Source organism: Mus caroli, chromosome 17, assembly GCF_900094665.2.
Source record: "Mus caroli chromosome 17, CAROLI_EIJ_v1.1, whole genome shotgun sequence".
Taxonomy (NCBI): domain Eukaryota; kingdom Metazoa; phylum Chordata; class Mammalia; order Rodentia; family Muridae; genus Mus; species Mus caroli.
This window is the reverse complement of record NC_034586.1, coordinates 84,659,114-84,679,707: the sequence shown is the minus strand read 5'-3', so window position 1 is coordinate 84,679,707 and position 20,594 is coordinate 84,659,114. Positions and strand designations below refer to the sequence as shown.

The 20,594-nt window shown below is 39.3% G+C and overlaps 1 protein-coding gene across 2 annotated transcripts in view; it reads left to right on the top strand.

Moving 5' to 3' along the window:
* Positions 1–20,594, top strand: part of Fshr (follicle stimulating hormone receptor) — a 201,801-nt gene that overhangs the window by 83,791 nt on the left and 97,416 nt on the right. For both annotated transcript variants that reach the window (XM_021186441.1, XM_021186442.1), the window contains exon 2: positions 11,847–11,918. In XM_021186441.1, the coding sequence (XP_021042100.1) occupies positions 11,847–11,918 (72 nt within the window). The remainder of the gene's footprint in view (positions 1–11,846; positions 11,919–20,594) is intronic.

Below are 20,594 nucleotides of genomic sequence, written 5' to 3'. Positions count from 1 at the left end.
CTGGCGAGGATGTGGAGAAAGAGGAACACTCCTCCATTGTTGGTGGGATTGCAAGCTTGTACAACCACTCTGGAAATCAGTCTGGCGGTTCCTCAGATAAACTGATTTTAAAGTTGGCAATATTTAAAATTAAAAATTTATTTGGGAAGATGGGGAGAATCTGGGAGGAGGAGGAGGAGGGAAACATAATTAGATATACTCTATAAATATATCTTCGATTTTAAAAAAAATCATCACACTAAGTTAAACGTAAGAGCTTAGCCTGACCTGCCTTGAGCATGCTGGAATAAGTGCAATGACCTGTGATTGGTCAAAGCCATCTAACCAAAGCCTATTTAATGACAATGTGATGAATAGCTAATGCAATTTTTGAATACTTATAGCCAGAAAAGCAATGCCAATTCATAACAGTCATCCATCTGCATCCACAGATCCAATCAACCATGAGTCGAAAATATTTTTAATGCTAAATCTGTACAAAGCTCTTCTTGTCATGTTTCCCAAACAACACAATGTAACTAATTACCATAAGTAACCTAGAGATGGTTTACACAGTAGTGCACAGGAGAATATATATAAGATAGATATAAAGTACTTGAACATTCTTAGCTTTTACTATCCTTGATGGTGTAATGTAGCTAAAATTCAATTGCCAAATGATTTCTAGGAACAAATGGTATAAAGTATCTGTTGTCTCCTTCCCTATCCTTATGTTTTCTGTGGCTGGGGCTTGTTTTTGCTGCTCATAGTAATAACCAGCCAAAGAGCAAAATGTAAAATTAGAATGACAGTTTCTTTTTTTAAATCTATTTTTAATAGATATTTTCTTTATTTACATCTCAAGTATTATCCCCTTTCCTGGTTTCCCCATTGAAAACTCCCTATCCCCTCTCCCCTTCCCCTACTCACCAATGCACACACTCCAACCTCCTGGACCTGGCCTACACTGGGGCACAGAACCCTCACAGGATCAAGGGCTTCTCCTCCCATTGATGACTGACAAGGCCATCCTCTGCTACATATGCAGCTAGAGCCATGAGTCCTTCCAGGAGTTTTCTTTGGTTGGTGTTTTAGTCCCTGGAAGCTCTGGGGGTACTGGCTAGATAGTTGTTCCTCCTATGGGCTGCAAACCTCTTCAGCTCCTTGGGTGCTTTCTCTAGCTCCTCCACTGAGGATCCTGTGCTCAGTCCAATGGTTGGCTGAGAGCATCCACCTCTGTATTTGTCAGGCACTGGGAGAGCCTCTCAGGAGACAGCTATATAAGGCTTTTATAAGCAAGCACTTGTCATTCACAATAGTGTCTGGGTTTGGTGACAGTATATGGGATGGATGCCCAGGTGGGGCAATCGCTGGATGGTGTTTCCTTTGGTCTCTGCTCCACATTTTGTCTCTGTAACTCGTTCCATGGGTATTTTGTTTGCCCTTCTAAGAAGGATCTAAGTATCCACACTTTGGTCTTCTTTCTTCTTAAGCTCCATGTGGTCTGTGAATCGTATCTTAGGTATTCCAAGCTTCTGTGTTAATATACACTCATCAGTGAGAGCATACCATATGTGTTCTTTTGTGATTAGTTACATTGCTCAGGATGATATTTTCTACTTCCATCCATTTGCCTAAGAATTTCATGAATTCATTGTTTTTAATAGCTGAGTAGTACTCCAATGTGTAAATGTACCACATTTTCTGTATTCATTCCTCTGTTGAGGGACATCTGGGTACTTTCCAGCTTCTGGCTATTATAAATAAGGCTGCTATGAACATTGTTGAACATGTGTCCTTATTACATGTTGGAACATCTTCTGGGTATATGCCCAGGTGTGGTATTGCTGGGTCCTCAGGTAGTACTATGTCCAATTTTCTGAAGACCTGCCAAACTGATTTCCAGAGTAGATGTACCACCTTGCAATCCCACCAGAAATGGAGGAGTGTTCCTCTTTCTCCACATCTTTGCTAGCATCTGCTGTCACCTGAGTTTTTGATCTTAGCCATTCTGACTGGTGTGAGGTGGAATCTCAGGGTTGTTTTGATTTGCATTTCTCTGATGACTAAGGATGTTGAACATTTCTTTATGTCCTTCTAAGCCACTCAAGTTTCCTCAGTTGAGAATTCATTGTTTAGCACTGTACTCCACTTTTAATAGGGTTATTTGGTTCTCTGGAGTCTAACTTCTTGAGTTCTTTGTATATACTGGATATTAGCACTCTATTGGATGTAGGAATGGTAAAGATCTTTTCCCAATGTGTTCATTGCCATTTTGTCCTATTGATAGTGTCCTTTGCCTCACAGAAGCTTTGTAATTTTATGAGGTGCCATTTGTCATTTCTTGATTTTAGAGCATAAACTATTGGTCTTCTGTTCAGGAAATTTTCTCCTGTGCCCATGTGCTCTAGGCTCTTCCCCACTTACTTTCCTATTAATTTCAGTGTATCTGGTTATATGTGGAGGTCCTTGATACACTTGGATTTGAGCTTTGTAGAAGGAGATAAGAAGGGATCAATTTGCATTCTTCTACATGCTAACCACCAGTTGAGCCAGCACCATTTGTTGAAAATGCTGTCTTTATTCAACTGGATGTGTTTAGCTTTGTCAAAGATGAAGTGACCATATATGAGTGCTTTCATTTCTGGGTTTTCAATTCTATTCCACTGATCAACCTGTCTGTCACTGTACCAATACCATGCCATGTTTGTTTGTTTGTTTGTTTGTTTCACTGTTGCTTTGTAGTACAGGTTGAGGTAAGGTATGGTGATTCCATCAGAAGTTATTTTATTGTTGAGAATAGTTTTCATTATGCTAGGTTTTTTGTTATTCCAGATGAATTTGCAAATTGCTTTCTAACTCTATGAAGAATTGAATTGGAATTTTTATGGGGATTGTATTGAATCTGTAGATTGATTTCAGCAAGACAGACATTTTTACTATATTAATCCTTCCAATCCATTACCATGGAAGGTCTCTCCATCGTCTGAGATCTTCAAATTCTTTCTTTAGAGACTTTAAACTCTTGTCATACAGATCTTTCATTTGCTTGGTTAGTCAAACCAAGGTATTTTAAAGTATTTGACTATTGTGAAGGGTGCCATTTCCCTAATTTCTTTCTCAACCTGTTCATCCATTGAGTAGATGAAGGCTACTGATTTGTTTGAGTTAGTTTTATATCCAGCTACTTCATTAAACTTGTTTATCATGTTTATGAGTCCTCTGGTGAAATTATTGGGATCACTTAAGTGTACTATAACATCATCTGCAAATATTGGTATTTTGTCTTCTTGCTTTCCAATCTGCATCTCTTTCAACACCTTTTGTTGTCATATTATTCTGGCTAGGATTTCAAGTACAATATTGAATAGGTAGGGAGAGAGTGTGCCCTTTTCTTGTCCCTAATTTTAGTGGGATTACTTCAAGTTTCTCTCCATTTAGTTTGATGGTGCTAATGAATTGCTTTTATTATGTTTAGTTGTGGGTCTTGAATTCCTGATCTTTCCAAGTCTTTTATCATGAAGGGATGTTGGATTTTGTCAAATGCTCTCTCAGTATCTAATGAAATGATCATATGGGTTTTTCCTTTGAGTTTGTTTATGTAATGGATTATGTTGATGGATTTCCAAATATTGAACCATCCTTGCATCCCTGGGATGAAGCCTACTTGACCATGATGGATGATCATTTTGATCTATTCTTGAAGTGAGTTTGTGAGAATTTTATTGAGTATTTTTGCATTGATATTCATAACAGAAATTCATCTGAAGTTCTCTTTCTTTGTTGGGTCTTTTGTGGTTTAGGTATCAGAGTAATTGTGGCTTCATAGAACAAGTTGGATAGAGTACCTTCTGTTTCTATTTCACAGAATAGTTTGAGAAGTATTGGTATTGGGTCTTCTTTGAAGTTTTGATAGAACTCTGCATTAAACGATCTGATCCTGGACTTTTCTTGGTTGGAAGACTATTAATGACTGCTTCTATTTCTTTAGGGGATATGGGACTGTTTAAATCATTAATCTGATCCTGATTTAACTTTGGTACCACCTGGTACCTGTCTAGATAATTGTTCATTTCATCTAGATTTTCTGGTCTTGTTGAGTATAGGCTTTTGTAGTAGGATCTGATGATTTTTTTTTTAATTTCCTCAGATTCTGTTGTTATGTCTCCCTTTTCACTTCTGATTTTGTTAGTTAGGATACTGTCTCTGTACCCTCTGGTTAGTCTAGCTAAGGGTTTATCTATCTTGATTTTTCTCAAAGAACCAGTTCCTGGTTTGGTTGATTCTGTAGTGTTTTTGTTGTTGTTGTTTTCTGCTTGGTTGATTTCAGCCCTGAGTTTGATTATTTCCTGCTGTCTACTCCTCTTTGGTGAATTTGTTTCTTTTTATTCTAGAGCTTTCAGGTGTGCTGTCAAGCTGCTAGTATATGTTCTCTCCAGTTTCATTTTGGAGGCGCTCAGAGCTATGAGTTTTCCTCTTAGGAGTGCTTTCATTGTGTCCCATAAGTTTCAGTATGTTGTGGCTTCATTTTCCTTAAACTCTAAAAAGTATTTAATTTCTTTATTTATTTCTTCCTTGACCAAGTTGCCATTGAGTAGAGTATTGTTCAGTGTTTACGTGTATGTGGGTTTTGTATTGTTTATATTGTTATTTTAAAACAGTCTGAGTCCATGGTGATCTGACAGGATGCATGGGTGTACTTTTTAAATTTTTTTTATTAGATATTTTCTTCATTTACATTTCAAATGCTATCCTGAAAGTCCCCTATACCCTCCCCCTGCCCTGCTCCCCAACCCACCTACTTCTGTTTCCTGGCCCTGGCATTTCCCTGTACTGGGGCATATAATCTTTGCAAGACCAAGGGCCTCTCCTACCATTAATGCCGACTAGTCCATCATCTGCTACATATGCAAATAGAGACACAAGCTCTGGGGGTACTGGTCAATTCATATTGTTGTTCCTCAGGTATATTTTGATCTTGTATGTCCTTCTTCTATGTCCGGTTTTGTGACCAATTATATGGTCAATTTTGAAGAAGACACCATAAGGTGCTGAGAAGAAGGTATATTCTTTTGTTTTAGGATAAAATAGTCTATAGATATCTGTTAAATCCATTTGGTTTATAATTTCTGTTCATTTCACTGTGTCTCTGTTTAGTTTCTGTTTCTGTGATCTGTCCATTGCTGGGAGTGCGGTGTTAAATTCTCCCACTATTATTTTGTGAGGTGCAATGTGTGAGTTGAGCTTTACTAAAATTTCTTTTAGGAATGTGGATGCCCTTGCTTTAGGAGCATTCATGTTGAGGATTGAGAGTTCTTCTTGATAGGTTTTTTTCCTTTGATGTGTATGAAGTGTCATTCCTTATATTTTTTGATAATTTTAGGTTGAAAGTTGATTTTATTCGATATTAGAATGGATACTCCAGCATGTTTCTTGGGACCATTTGCTTGAAGAATTGTTTTCAAGCCTTTTACTCTGAGGTAGTGTCTGTCTTTGTCCCTGAGGTGGGTTTCCTATAAGCAGCAAAAAGTTGGGTCCAGTTTGTATAGCCAGTCTGTTAGTCTATGTCTTTTTATTGGGTAATTGAGTCCATTGATATTGAGATATTAAGAAAAAAAATGATTGTTGCTTCCTGTTAATTTTGTTGTTGGAGGTGGAATTATGTTTTTGTGTCTGTCTTCTTTTTGGCTTGTTAAAAGAAGATTATTTTCTTGCTTTTTCTATCGTGTAGTTTACCTTCTTTTGTTGGAGCTTTTTGTGGAGATTTGGTTTTGTCATGGAATATCTTGGTTTCTCCTCCTTTGGTAATTGACGGTTTTGCTGAGTATAATAGCCTGGGCTGGCATTTGTGTTCTCTTACTGTTTGTAAGATGTCTGCCCAGAAACTTCTGGCTTCATAGTCTCTGTCGAGAACTCAAGTGTAATTCTGATTAGGTCTGTCTTTATATGTTACTTGACCATTTTCCCTTAGTGTTTTAATATTCTTTGTTTTGTGCATTTGGTGTTTTGATTATTATGTGATAGGAGGAATTTATTTTCTGTTCCAATCTATTTGAAGTTCTGTAGGTTTCTTGTATGTTCATGGATATCTCTTTCTTTAGTTTAGGGAAGTTTTCTTCTATAATTTTGTTGAAGCTATTTACTTGTCCTTTAAGGTGGGACTCTTTCCTCTGTTCTATACTTATTATCCTTAGGTTTGGTCTTCTCATTGTGTCCTGTATCCTGGATGTTTTGGGTTAGGATGTTGAGATATCCAGGACTTGCTGTGGTGGGAAAACTGGGCCAAGTAGCCTTGGTTTTTGTTGGTAGGATACTTGCATTTGCATTTCATCATCTGGTTATTTCTAGTGCTAGATGTTCTTGCTATCTCTGGATAGAGCTTGTCCCTCTTGTCGGTCTGTAAGCCTGTGTCAGCACTCCTGGAAGACCAGCTCTCTCCTGGTGGAACTTGTGAACAGAGGGCTCTGAAACAGCCCAAGTTCTGGGTGCAGATACAGACTAAAAGGATTTTGTCCCTACTGTTCTACTGTTCCTGTGTTCTGCCCTTTCCTGGTCAGCCCTGCTTCAATTATTGGAGAGAAAGTGGAGATCTCACCTCCTGGGAGACCAGTTCTATCCTGGCAGGACCCATGCACAGTAGGCTGTGGAATAGCCTCAGCTCCAGGGTGCAGATGGAGGACAGGCAGAATTACAGTTTCTAATAAAAGCATTTTTATTACTTTTACATCATCATGAAATATAAAATTCATAAATCAAACTACTCTAATGCAAGGACTTTTTATCAAATCCTAGTGTCTCCTGAATGTTTCAGCTTCCCCAAACTTCTCTATTGACAGTCTTTCATTTCACCAATTGTATTACTAATGATTAGTTGTCTCTCTGCTGTGACCAAATATGTGACAAAAGCAAGGTAAGGGAAGAAAGGCTTATTCCGCTTAGAGCTTGAAAGAATAGTCCACTGTGGTAGTTTAAATGAGACTGGCTCCCATAGGCTCATAGATTTGAATACTTGGACACCATGGGGTTGTATTCTTTGAAAGGGTTAGGAGGTATGGCCTTGTTGGAGAAAGTGTGTTACTGGGCATGGGCTTTGAGATTTCAAAAAGCCTATGCCAAGCCCTGAGTCTGTCTTCCTGTTCCCTGTGTATTCAGATATAGAAATCTCAGTTATTTCTCTAGCACCATGTGTTTGTGCATACCACCATGCTTCCTGCAATGATAACTGAGGAAGGCTATATGTAGATATAGGTTTTTCAAAACCTACTTTAATAAGAGTTCTTAAATGATCTAATCTCACTTCTAGCCCAGCATCCACCAGAGGCAGTTGAAAGAAAAGGTTAATAGGGCAAAGGGTGGGGGGTGGACCTGTTTAGAAATGGTTCTTTTGGGTGATTCTTATCTTCATTGCCAGGAAATCATCAGTTCAGTTCACACAAATCAGCAGTGGTAGGTCAATCCACTCTCAAACACCATTCACTAATCAGCAATGACAGTTCATTTCAAAAGTAACCCTGAGGCTCTGCCAATTGTCACTAGTCGTGGTAAGTATCGAGAAACCACTGGAATGTCACAGGAAGTGCTTTGGTAAATTTCTCTCTACGAAGTCACTACAAATGATCAGTGAAGAAGGCAAAGTGATCCAATGCCACAACATTGCCAGTCAGTGACAGCAAAGCCCAACAAAGACCAGCAAAGACTAGTAAGGCAAACCACTGTTTCAACAATTCAGCCACTGCCTGTTGGGTTATATTTATACCCTTTCCAAACTTCATGTATCCACTCAAGTATGAACTCCAGCAAAATATCACATGCCATTTTCCCAGGCAGCTTCCATAAAAACACCACGTGTCTGTTCTCAGCAAAATATCCACTCACGTGTCTGCTTCAGCAAAACATCCTCTCATAATACAGTTTCCAGAAAAATATCACATGACATAGTGGGTCTCCAACGAAACCAGAAATTTTCACTTCATAAGCCTCTGAACCTGTAAACCAGCCCCAATCAAATGCCTTCTTTTGTAAGCAATGCCAAGGTCATGGTGTCTCCTTACATCAATACAACATTGATTAAACCATCTACTATGGCGTCAGTGAATCTTGAGATGGCATGATCTTGAGGAAGCTTGATGTATTACATCGACATTAAGGAGTCAGAGATCAAGTGTAGTGCTTGGTTGCCTTGCTACTTCTTAGTCAGACTAGGATCCCAGCCCATGAAGTTAGGTGCTCTCATCACAAATAACACAGTGTAGATTTCCTCATATACATATGTGGGTGGTCTTTTACATGATTCCTGATCTTTTCAAGCTGACAATTGACAGCAATAAGCATGTCAGTGTTTTTTATCATATTGCTTTTGAGTTTCACTTTAAATTCTGACAAGGAATGGAAGGAGGAAGTGTTTTCTTGTGGGTTTTTCTGTTTCAACAATTCAGTTCATCTACTAGTTTCTTATGTTAGATTCTTAATTCATGAATTTTCCATCTTTTTGTTCCTCCCATCTACTATAATAATTTAAAGCTAAAAGTCATATATGTGTGTGCATGTGTGTGTAACAGCATAACTTTTTATATTGTACTTTCTTATATTACCTGAAATCTTTTTCTAATTGTAACTTTTTCTACAACACATGTATTATTTAAAGGAGTGCTAATATTTTAGTTTTGTTTTTATTTTCCTTATGAGTGTATGTGTGTTGAGCAAAGGGAGTTAATTGTCTTACAAATAATTTCCAAGTGAACTAGTAATTCTATTCTTGCCAAAGAAAGTTGTTCATTTTTACACTAATTTGCTTTGTGACCTAGTTCAGGATCAATATTTTTAAGCAATCTTTATTGACTTTGTGGGGTTTTTGACCATTATGAATTTCCACCTAGTCAATGAGGGGTACAAATTTATGTTCCTCCATGGTATGTATATATGTGTGTGTGTGTGTGTGTGTGTGTGTGTGTGTGTGTGTGTGTGTGTGCCTGTCTTCCTACTGAACTAAATTTTATTATCTAAAGGAATTATTCTGCTAAAAGTTTTTTAGCATCTAATTAAATTACTGAACAAGAATCTTTATTTTACCCTCACATTTGAATGATAATTTTCTAGTCATATAATTCTAAATTGGCAATTATTTTTCTCTAATACTTTTGAAGATTTTTTAAAAATCTTTTCTAAGCCGCGCAGTGGTAGCACATACAAAGGTTATAATCCCATCACTTGGGAGGCAGAGGCAGGCAGATTTCTGAGTTCTAGGCCAGCCTGGTCTACAATGTGAGTTCCAGGACAAGCAGGGCTGCACAGAGAAACCCTGTCTAGAAAAATTAACCAGAACCAAAAACAAAACAAACAAAAAAAACTTTTCTAATTTTTTTTCTTTGAAGATATTTTGCCTTTGCCTCTCTATGTGCTTTAAAAATATTTTATCTTGTGGATCCACGGTTTTCATGTTCAGATCTCTAGCAACAAAATTTAGTTCCTTATTTCTAGGACAGCTGGAGATTTCTCAATCTGAGGGTTTATAGCTTTCACAAATTATAGTCTTTTCCTGGGTGTGATTTCATTGGAAATGCACTGGTCTCTTCTTTCTATACATCTCTTCCGGGAATATATATAAAATGAAGGAAAATGAATTTGGAGAGAGAGAAGAGGTTAGGAGAAGGAAGAGGAAAAAGAAACAAAGGGAGTGAGAGGAGAAAGCGATGGAGAAGGGAGAGCCTTTGCATTTACTCTCTGTTATTTGATGGACCAGTTTGGCATCCATATACAAATTCCTTGGTAACTAAATCTGGAAATCCTCTGGAGCAAACATATTGCTCTCTCTATCTTCAAATTCTGGTTTGCACACACCACAATAACAGCTGGGATTAAGTTTCCTACTTTAGGTTATTAAAAAGTTTTGATACTTTTGTACAAGCACAGCCATCCATGTTTAAATGATATGTGTTGTGATATATTTCTGGAGAAAATGAAAATTGAGCCTTTAAAACTGTAAAAGTCCATAAAAATATGTTCAATACTGAAGTGCAAAGTCCATTGTAAACCTACATAACTTCTATTCCAAATGACTATTCAACCACATAGTAGTTCATTGAGATATATAGACTTCAGGTCTAGTGGGTGACTTTGGTTGGTTTGATTTGGTTTGATTTCCCAATTTTTGCAATAATGACTATAGGGTTTTTTAAAAAAATATTTTATTATTTTAATAACTTTGAACCACTTGATGCAGTCATGGTCTTCAGAATTTTAGAAAACAAGCCTGTTGCTAGAAGCACAGAAATTGAGTTCATATGAGACAGAAGAGTCAGGCCTCTGGAGCAAAGAATCATGACAGTGCTCTTCCATGGGTTCTCATCATGGGCAGGGACATGACATAGCCAAGCTCAAGCAAAAGAAGATAAATGTCCAATGTAACTCTCTTGTAACTACAGAACATATGAAAAACCCAAACCCATTCTAACCATGCAAGGTAGTCTGTGGTCAGGAATAGAAACCAAACAAACACTGTGGCTTGGATTCCAAGATTCATTGCTTTGCTTCCCTGTCAGGTGTTAGTGTTCTGTAAACCTATGTAGAGAAAGCTGTAATGTTCCAGAGACTGGTGAGGTGACAGCTCAAAAGAAAATTCCTGCCATTGTAAAACTCTCACACTACTTATGGGGAGAAGACAATTATGTGAGCATGCAGGCAAATACACAGAGTGTAGAACATACTAGAAGTACCACAAAGAAAATTTTAATCAGGAAAGGAAACCAGGGGATATGTCAGGGGGATTATCATTTTACATAAAGAGGTAAGAAAGAAAGAAAGAAAGAAAGAAAGAAAGAAAGAAAGAAAGAAAGAAAGAAAGAAAGAAAGAAAGAAAACTAGCTGAGAATGTTGAGAGGATGGCAGATAAGGGAGCCAGATGGAAGATAGGTAGCTTGATGAGAGGATGAATCTGAATATAGTACCTAAAACATGCACAGTAAACTCTTGCTATTAATTAGACTGTTTATGAAACTTTGGAGGAAAAAAAAAGAGGTTTGAGGTCCTAGGGAACAGAAAACAGGAAGCTCCTTCGGGCTTCTGAATACCACTGTAAATAATTTGGATTTTTCCCTGAATGAGGTGTGGAGCAGGAGCTGATGGAAGCTGTTTTTTAGCAGGAGTGATACAGATATTTCAAACAAAAGAAATGTCAAAAACTGGAGATGGCTGACACTAAGAGAGAAGACTTCATAAATGGGGCAAATGATGGCATGTTTTTATATCAATGGCAGAATTCAGCAGAGAAGGAGAAAAAGAAGCAAGAAATGCTTAGAAAGAAAAGTTGTCATTTGATGTAGTGGTTTCCCAGGACAGAGATGAAAAGATGCAGTGTAGATGGGAAGGGCTGTTCTTAGGCAGGATCCTGGAGAGCTTACCTGTGGTACCAGGTGGATTGCCGGGTAGTGCGCTCACTGCAGTGAACTGTGAGAGCAAAAGGAAGCTTTCTTCTGCTTCCATTTCCCCACCCCCAAACCCAAGACATGAAATGCAAAGTCAGCTCAATATGACCTTAAAGGACAATGTGTTCGTCTCTGATACAGGGAAATAGAAGAGTCTTTACACAGAATCTCATGGCTGATAAGTGGCAGGCTTTGGCTATGATCCTTGTTCATCTCTCCTACTGTGTTTCTTGAAATACAATGATAAGAATCTTACCACTTATGTTCATCTTATCATACAATGAGAACCTGGACTAGCACTTTTCTGTGAGGAGGGGGAACAATTTCAACCCTTGTTATGACGGTAGGCACTACATGTGTATTGGCTATTCCCTGAAGTCATTCATCTCACGCTCAATCGCTCATGGTTAGGTAGATTGTAATGTATGGTACACACTCTCTTTTCAGGAGATTTGTGCTCACCAAGCTTCGAGTCATTCCAAAAGGATCATTTTCTGGATTTTGGGACCTGGAGAAAATGTAGGTATCTAATGTCACTGTGTGAATGTCTCAGGTGGACTATGGAAAGTGACCTTGGATCATGTCTAGCACAGTGTTCTACACAGGTGTCCATCCTTCTCAAGAGTCCCTTATCATCAGATTTAAGAAAGCATGGATTGAACATATTAGAAGAAAATGTTCGGAAGTGTGTGTGTGTGTGTGTGTGTGTGTGTGTGTGTGTGTGTGTGTGTGTTTGTGTTTAATATTTATTGTCATTCCATGAGTAATACAATATTACAATTACTTTTATTGGTTTACATTCGATATTACAAGTAAGCTAAAGTTTATGTGGCAGTATGCAGGAATATATGGAAACATTATGCATGTTATATTTTTAAAATATCCTACAAACTGGTATGTAAGGCTTGAGTACCTATAGAGTTGGTAATTAATGACATGTCCTAGAACAACTTTTTCATGGGAAAGACTGCATTTAGAAGTCACCTGATATGCCAAACATCTTTTACATGTCTTCCTATTTCCTTTCTCTATCATACTTCCTATGAAATGGTATTTAGGGACCATTGCTAATTCCATTAAAACATAATGGTCACAATAAGCATTTAGTCACTTTTCTGGATAGAAAGAGTTGCTCTCCAGAGCCTTTTGAGTAGATATTTCATAATAACTAAATCCTCTACTTCCTTTCTTCTTTCTGCTTTCAGCCGTTTTTCTCTCTCAAAAGCAAGTTCCTGTGAGTTCTGGTTGACTTTGAGTTAGGAGCAAGGCTTAACATCTGTATTCTCAGCACTCTTCAGACCTCTGGTTCCCACATCATGCATGAAAGCAAAGGTCACTGATATGCAAGCATTTACATGTATAAGAACATTTTTAGGACTGGCTAAGAAGTCTCCTTTGCTATAACTAACATCACCTTTTTATTGCTGTAGTTTAATTTACAGTTGGCTCCAAATGGAATTGTCTCAAAGTGAAGCGCAACAGAGACCCAGAGAGATACCTTTCACATCTCAAGTAATATGCCCTGTCTTTGATAGCTTCTGGCCCATCCTCCAAGGGTTTGGGAAGGGAGACATGTTCTTCACAGTGGCGCAAATAGGGTTCAGAACTTCCATGCCAGTAAGTACACTAGTCAATGTCCTGAGTGTGCAGAAAGGGGGATATTTGTATTGTGATTCAGTGAAAGCCACCCTCCAACTCATATGCTTCTTCTGGAAGCTGTTGGAATTTTCCACGTAATTGTTTCACCTACCTTTAAGACTATTTCCTGCTGATATCTGGGGAAGAGAGAAAGTAATCTATTGTCAAAAGGGACACAAAGTGCTATGTTTCCGCAGTTAACTGCCTGCTTGCATGATAGTACTCAGAGCCCTGGTGGGTTGCTCGTTTTCATATAAACTGACTATGTAACTTTGAAATATCCTTTAAGACCTTTGTTTTCTCATCTGTGTTTTTAGAAAAGGGGTTTTGGAGGAAACCATTATTGTCTTACTGGATGAAAGATCAATTTAAAATGTCCTATCTTTCAGTGTCCTTACCTGGTAAAGATGTTGACTACAAGGGCAGCCATTCATCTGAACAGAGCATATCATGAAAGCCATAGAGTTGGAGGGGTTTGGGATTAAGTAGATTGGTGCTCCTTGGTAGATTATCCAATGCCCTGACAATGACGTGGCATATACTAGATGACTATAAAATAATCCTGATTACCCCCAAAACCCTTCTACTTGCATACAGACAGAAATAATGGCTACCACAAACAATGCACCTTATAAAACTTAATCAGGCAAATATGGCTGGCCCCTTACAGGGCACTCAGAATTAGAAAGACCATCCTATAGTTAAGGAGATGGCCAAAGGGAGCTAAAATAGCAATAATACAAGTGCAAAGCCAGGTGGCTCCCTTAGTCTCCAGGCTCACCCTCCTTCCATTATCTCACACTATGTTCTGGTCACTGCTAAGCTCTCATCTTCTTTCTGGATCCATCTTTTTCACCGAGGTCCTTCCTTTACCTTTTAACCCATTTCCTAAATTTAAAAAGTACTGGCTTCATCTTCCATGCCTCCTTCTCCACAAATCTCTTTAATTCACTCTGCATATGACCAAATTGAAAGGAGGAAAAGGAATTATCTTCTCTTGAATATCCTCCTCGCCATGCCTTGTCCTCTTCTTCCATCAGCAGCACTATGATAGATCAGCCTCCCCTGCTACCCTGCCTTGCTCCCTTTCAGTCACCCCTTCACCTGCACCCACTTGCTATTTGGCTACAAATTCTTCAAAAGTAAAAAATTACTGAATCAAAGGTCTCAAGTAACAACTATAATTGCCAGATAAAATGGCTTAGGGGAGGATAGGGGAAAAGTGATGAGTGCAGCAGACTTCAGTGCGTCCCTGTAACATAGTTAAGTCCTCAATGAATGTCAACTACAGTGATAATATCTGTGATGAGGGTGCTACTAAGAAACTCCTGCTAAGTTAACTCCTACCACTTTCAAGTCTCAATTCGCTTCCAGAAACCTTTCCCAAACATGGGCCATGGTGACTTTGGTGACTATGCTCTTCTATGTGAGAGGGTTAGTTTTCTTTGAAGACTTGGTTTACCCAGCTATCAGCAGCAATGAATCCCTACTGCCCCACCCACTCCTGAAGCACTGAGGCACCAGCTTCTGTTTTGTTTTGTGGTTCATCCCTCCCTCACACTAAGTACCTGTGGGTGTGGGAGACATTTCCAGTTCTAAATATGAGTTCATAGTTGAGGTGGCAGGCAGTTTGAACATCATGTTCTCTTAGCTTCCATGGGTGCTGGAGGATTGGTTCTGCAATTGGGCAAGTCATTGTAAATTTTGAGTCTTTTATTGATTGAGCAATGAAAAGATCATCTCTTTCTTCAGGAATACAACTCCACAAAGAAGCGAAGCCAGGAGAGTTGTCCCCGTCTATCCACCAGAGGTAGAGTTGAGAACAAAACAAGTGTAGTGGAAAGGAAGACCCAGAGAGAACTCAACCACTAAGGACACTCTGAATAAAGCTGCCCCTAAAGCCATTCATCCTCTCTGACCAGCAAAATAAATGAACCATTAAATCCCCTTCTTATCCTTAAACCTGTTGAGAGTTTATTTTCTTCTGCCTCTCAGAACAGAAAAGTCTAGCAAACGTTCTTGTCACTGATTTTGCACATAACTTCTTATGTACTTTTTAAAATCGTGGACTGTATTTTAATTGTGACTATGTAATTACCTGTGTCACAATAGATTTTCATCCCCATCTGCTTATAGAGTCCTTCACTATTGCTCATAACCATGTATATTATTTAGAATATTGTGTTCATATTTAGAAGTCTTCTCTTGCCACCTTATACTGATTATGTTTTTTTCACTCATTTTTATGTCTGTGCTTATATATTTTTATTGTATATATTTAAGTCTCTGCAACACAAATTCATGCTGCATAAAAAGAAGAGAAACACAGCCTTGTGCTTATACAATTTGGATTCCAATAGTGTAATTAGATATTAAATGTTGGACTGGAGGGATGGCTTAGTGGTTCGTAGCACTGACTGCTCTTCCAGAGGACCCCAGTTCAATTCCAGCACCTACAGGGGAGCTCACAACTGTCTGCAACTCTTGTTTCGGGAATCTGATACCCTCTCACCAATGCACTTAAAAATGCAGTTAAACGTACTATTTTTTAAAAGAATGTCATATAAGTACATTTAAAATTGCACAGTTACAGTCACTACAGAGACTAGTATGAGAGTGTGTTAGTAGAGAATGTTTATAATAGCAGCTTTCCCTACTGAAAAGGCTGAAGGAAGCTTTTCTGGAGCAAGACTCTGGGGAAATGACATTGGTGTAGAAATCTGAAGCAGAAGGACTGACCACTTAAATGAATGTAACAGACTAGAAAGTATATTCTGGCCAAAGTCTTATGGCAAGCACTGACACTGAATGGATGTACCGAAAAGGGGTAGCAGAGCCAAGTAAAACATGCAAAGTGCTTACCTCTTCAAAGCAGGACCATCCCCTGTGTTAGGGGACTACCTCGCTGTGTAAAGAGACTGGTGAAGCAAGAGTTTAGGCTAGGATAAAGGAAGGGTATGTGTGTGCATAAGGGCAAGTATGAGAGATGACACAATCAGATATTAATTCAGAAACTTGTTCTTGTTGCTACCCTATGGTGGGTACCACAAAGCACACCAGTGGACAGGGACAGAATGGGAGAACATGTAAAGAGCTATGGTTTTCATCCTCTTTCTCTGTCCCACAGGCAGTAGGCTTCACCATTAGAGCTATTCTGCAGATTAGGAAACAAGTCTACAGAGATCCAATTTTCTGCCCAAGGTAACACAGTGAATAACCACTAGAAAAGATACTCCCCCTGCCAGGCAGTGGTGGTGCACACCTTTAATCCTAGCACGTGGGAGGCAGAGGCAGGTGGATTTCTGAGTTCAAGACCAGCCTGGTCTACAGAGTGAGTTCCAGGACAGCCAGAGCTACACAGAGAAACCCTGTTTCAAAAATATATATATATTCCCAAATGGAATGTGGTTCATGCTCATTGACTTAACTAGATTGTGCAGAGTCTGAGGCCACACATCTTTATTTCCTTCACCCCTTGTATCTGCCCCTATGCTATTTGAGTATCTAACCATCCATCAGCTATGAAAGTGTTAGTGATATCACCTAATTCATAATGCTGTCAGTCATCTTAAACATCCCATCTCTATATCTGGAACATCGATGGGTTTGGATCCTCATCTCTTCTTCTTGTTAAAATTACAAATGCTCTGTGCCTTTTACCATCCAAGAGAAAGGAAAATTAGTTTCCAACCTAACCCTTACAGATGAGTCTTCATGGTCCATTAATCCAGCTCTTTATTTTATTTCATTTTATGTTTTATTTATTCATTTTACATCTTGCTCACTGCACTATTTCCCAGTTACCCCCTCCCACAATCTTTCCCTCTATCCCTCTCTCTCCTCTTCTGACAGAGTTTTCACCACCTCATTATCCTCCAACCCATCTAGCCCATCAAGTCTCTGAGGGGCTAGGCACATATTCTTCCACTGAGGCCAGACAAGGCAGCCCATCTAGAAGAACATATCCCAAGGACAAGCAATAGCTTTTGGGATAACCCCTTGTTTGAATATGCTTGATCCAGGGAGTGACACTATTTGCAGTTGTGGCCTTGTTGGAAGAAGTGTGTCACTGTGGGTATGGGCTTTAAGTTCATCCTAGCTACCTAGAAGACAGTCTTCTCCTGACTGCCTTCAGATCAAGATGTTGAACTCTCAGCTCCTTCTCCAATGCAATGCCTGCCTAGATGCTGCCATGCTTCCTGTGTTGATGATTATGAACTGAACCTCTGAACCTGCAAGCTAGCCCCAATTAAATATTGTCCCCTATAAGAGTTGCCTTGGTCATAGTGTTTCTTCACAGCAGAAAAAAAACCCTAATTAAGACACCCCTGCACCATTTATTCAGAACCCAAATGAAGACCAAGCTGCATATCTGCTACATATATGCAGGAAGGCCTACATCCAGCCTGAGTATGCTCTTTAGATGGTGGTTCAGTCTCTGAGAGCCCTAAGGGTCAAAGTTAGTTGACTCTGTTGATCTTCCTGTGGAGTTCCTAGCCCTTTTGGGACCCTCAGTCCTTCCCTCTAGTCTTCTATAGGAGTCTCCAAGCTTCACCCACTGTTTGGGTGTGGTTGTCTACATCTGTCTGAATCAACTGCTGAGTGGAGTCTCTCAGAGGAAGGCCACCCTAAACTCTTGTCTGCAAGCATAACAGAGTATCATTAATAGGGGCAGGGATTGGTGCTTATCAATAGGATTGGTCTCAAGTTGGGCCAGTTATTGGTTAGCTATTCCCCCAGTCTCTGCTCCATCCTCCGTCCCTGCATTTCTTGTAGATAGGATAAAATTTGGGTTGAAAGTTTTGTGGGTGGGTTGGTATCTCTATTGATCGACTGAGGTTCCTGCCTGGCTACAGGTTCCATATCCCCAATGCTGTGAGTCACAGTTAGGTCATCCCCATTGATCCTTGAGTTCCTCCTTTATCCCAGGTCTCTGTCACATCCTGGAGATGCCCCCTAGCTCCCTACCTTTGTCAGTTGCAAATGTCCATTCATTCTTATGGTTGTCTGGCCATATCTCCTGTCCCTCTCCACACCTGATCCTGACCCCTCCTCCATTCCTCTCCCCATTTCCTGGCCATATCACTCTGAATGTGCCTGAACCGATCAGCTCTATTTCTATAACCAGTTAGCAGGAGAATCTTCTGGATGAAACGGAAGCTTCTCCATCGTAGCCTTCATCATCATCCTTATCTCCAGCCTCCCAGCTCTTCATTGCTTTGGGACTTACTGGGAGAACACGGAAACCGCTAAACTCTGCAATGTGAAGTGGCTTTGCAAAGTGCACTGTAAACTGTTTACATTGTTTTTAATTACTTTGGAGCCATATGTCAGCTTGGTATAAAGTGTGAAGATCATGCTGAATGGAGTGGGGGGAAGTAGGTGACAATGTGGTGATTTATGGGAACCAGGAAAATTATGTATGGAAATGAGTTCAATTTAAAAACACATCTACGTACCATTATAACACTGGAGGGGGAAGAGAAGCCAGTTTATAACAAAATATCTTTGAAAAGAGGAGCATGATGAATATGTAAATGAGACCAATCAGCATCAGCTGAGATATGGTATATGCAGATGAGACGGCAGTGAGCCAAAAAGTGAAATAGCTCCCAAGCCATAAATATGAGCCATATAAAATTCATTTGAAATATTCATGATAACATAAGGACAAAAAAATATAATCAAGTGATTTATTTGCATATAAAAAACAAGAACACTGGCCTGGCACTGCAGCCTCTGCCTCCATATCATAGGGAATGAAAAGCTGTTGTAACAAAGGGACTGTAGAGTGAGCACTGTTGCTAGTAGCTAAACCAAACTGGGGCTTCTCCCAGTTCTCAGTTCCTGTGCTCAGTTGGGACTGATGAAAAGAACTGAAGCAAATGTTTTGCCTTTTTTTTTTTTTTTTTTTTTTGGTTTTTTCGAGACAGGGTTTCTCTGTATAGTATTGGCTGTCCCAGAACTCACTCTGTAGACCAGGCTGGCCTCGAACTCAGAAATCTGCCTGCCTCTACCTCCCGAGTTCTGGGATTAAAGGCGTACGCACCACACCTGGCTATGTTCTTGACACTTCCTTGCTAGAGCCCTCAGGGCCCTTTCTACCCCTGCCCTTTATCCTTCTTACAATTATGGAGAAAAGTCTGGGTCCTAGTTTCTGCAATTAGCAAGAGAAACTGACCAATCCATAGGCGTCTGTGGAAAATGGCAGACCAGTGTGGACTGGGTAGCCTGCAGATGGGAAGAATGTTCTGGCGCCTCTAGGATGACCATCACATTTTATCCCCAAGGAGCTTTGGAAAAAATACACATACATGAATTTTTAAATTCCATGTTCTATGGCAGATACAACAGTAACCCTTATAATACTTCCTTAATGATACTAATGTACCCCTAAAATAATTATAGCCATACAACAAAATCTAATTAGTAACTATAAAGATGAATGTTGTATTGGCAAACACTGTTTTATTTTTTTACTACATTTGTTGATTGTGTATGTGCATTTATGTAGGAGCACACAAGTGACATACACATGTAGGGTTAGGGGAGTTAATTCTATCTTTCCACAAAATTTATCCAGTGGCTTGAACTCAGATTGTCAGGATGTGGGGCAAGTTCCTTTACTCACCAAGCCATTTCCCCAGCTCTACAGAATTATTCTATAAAATGAGAGAGATTAGAAAACTGAAGGCCATTGTCCCTTCCTTTGGTATCATCCATAACTAACTAGTGGAGAGCATTTCTGCTTCTGCATATCTGAACTCTCAGAAACCAAACCCCATGTGGTTTTCTACAGAGCCTGCTGAGGAGTAAAAGAATCCTCTTACTTGGATGTTTTGCTCTCCAGCACTACTGTGCCAACTCACTTCCAGGTGAAACTTTGCTGAGAGTAACTTAGGACTGAGTACTTGTGAAATTAGAGTTGCCTGGTAAGTTGTAAATGAACTTAACAGTTGGGAAAAACAAGAGTCTGATCCATTAAGTTGTCATTATTGAGTCAGGTCAAGATGAGTTAGTGAGCAGAAAATGAGTCCTTATGTCATTTCTGTTCTGCATAAATGTCCTGAAAATAGTATTTTCATTATATTTATTGCTTCAACCAAGAGCACAGATGTTCTCTTCTTGTTTCCTTTCCTGTTCTTGTGGTTTAGAGTTTCCCATAAGTCTCTTTGTTTTTAACTGTTCTAAGAGGGTCCTCCAAATTTACTCCTGCAGTATCTAAAAGCTGCTAAGTTCAGGAAGGTAATGAATTTTATTCATATCCTGGCAAGGGGGTTGTTTGCTTTGCTTTTATTTATTCTACATATTGCCAAGAGAATGAGTCAATCTGAAAGGGAAAACAGAGTTCCTAAAAATCTATGATTTTGCAGATAATCCTAGCTTACTTTCATTACAGATCTCCACACCTCAGTAATTTAATACTTCATCCATGAGGCCAAAAGTGGGAAGTCCTCGACTGAGGATTGCAAAGGAAAATGTAGGGAACAGATGGAAAAGAGAGCCAGCCGGGCTGTGGCCTCCCAAGCACTCAGTGACTCAGTGGGTTTTGATCCC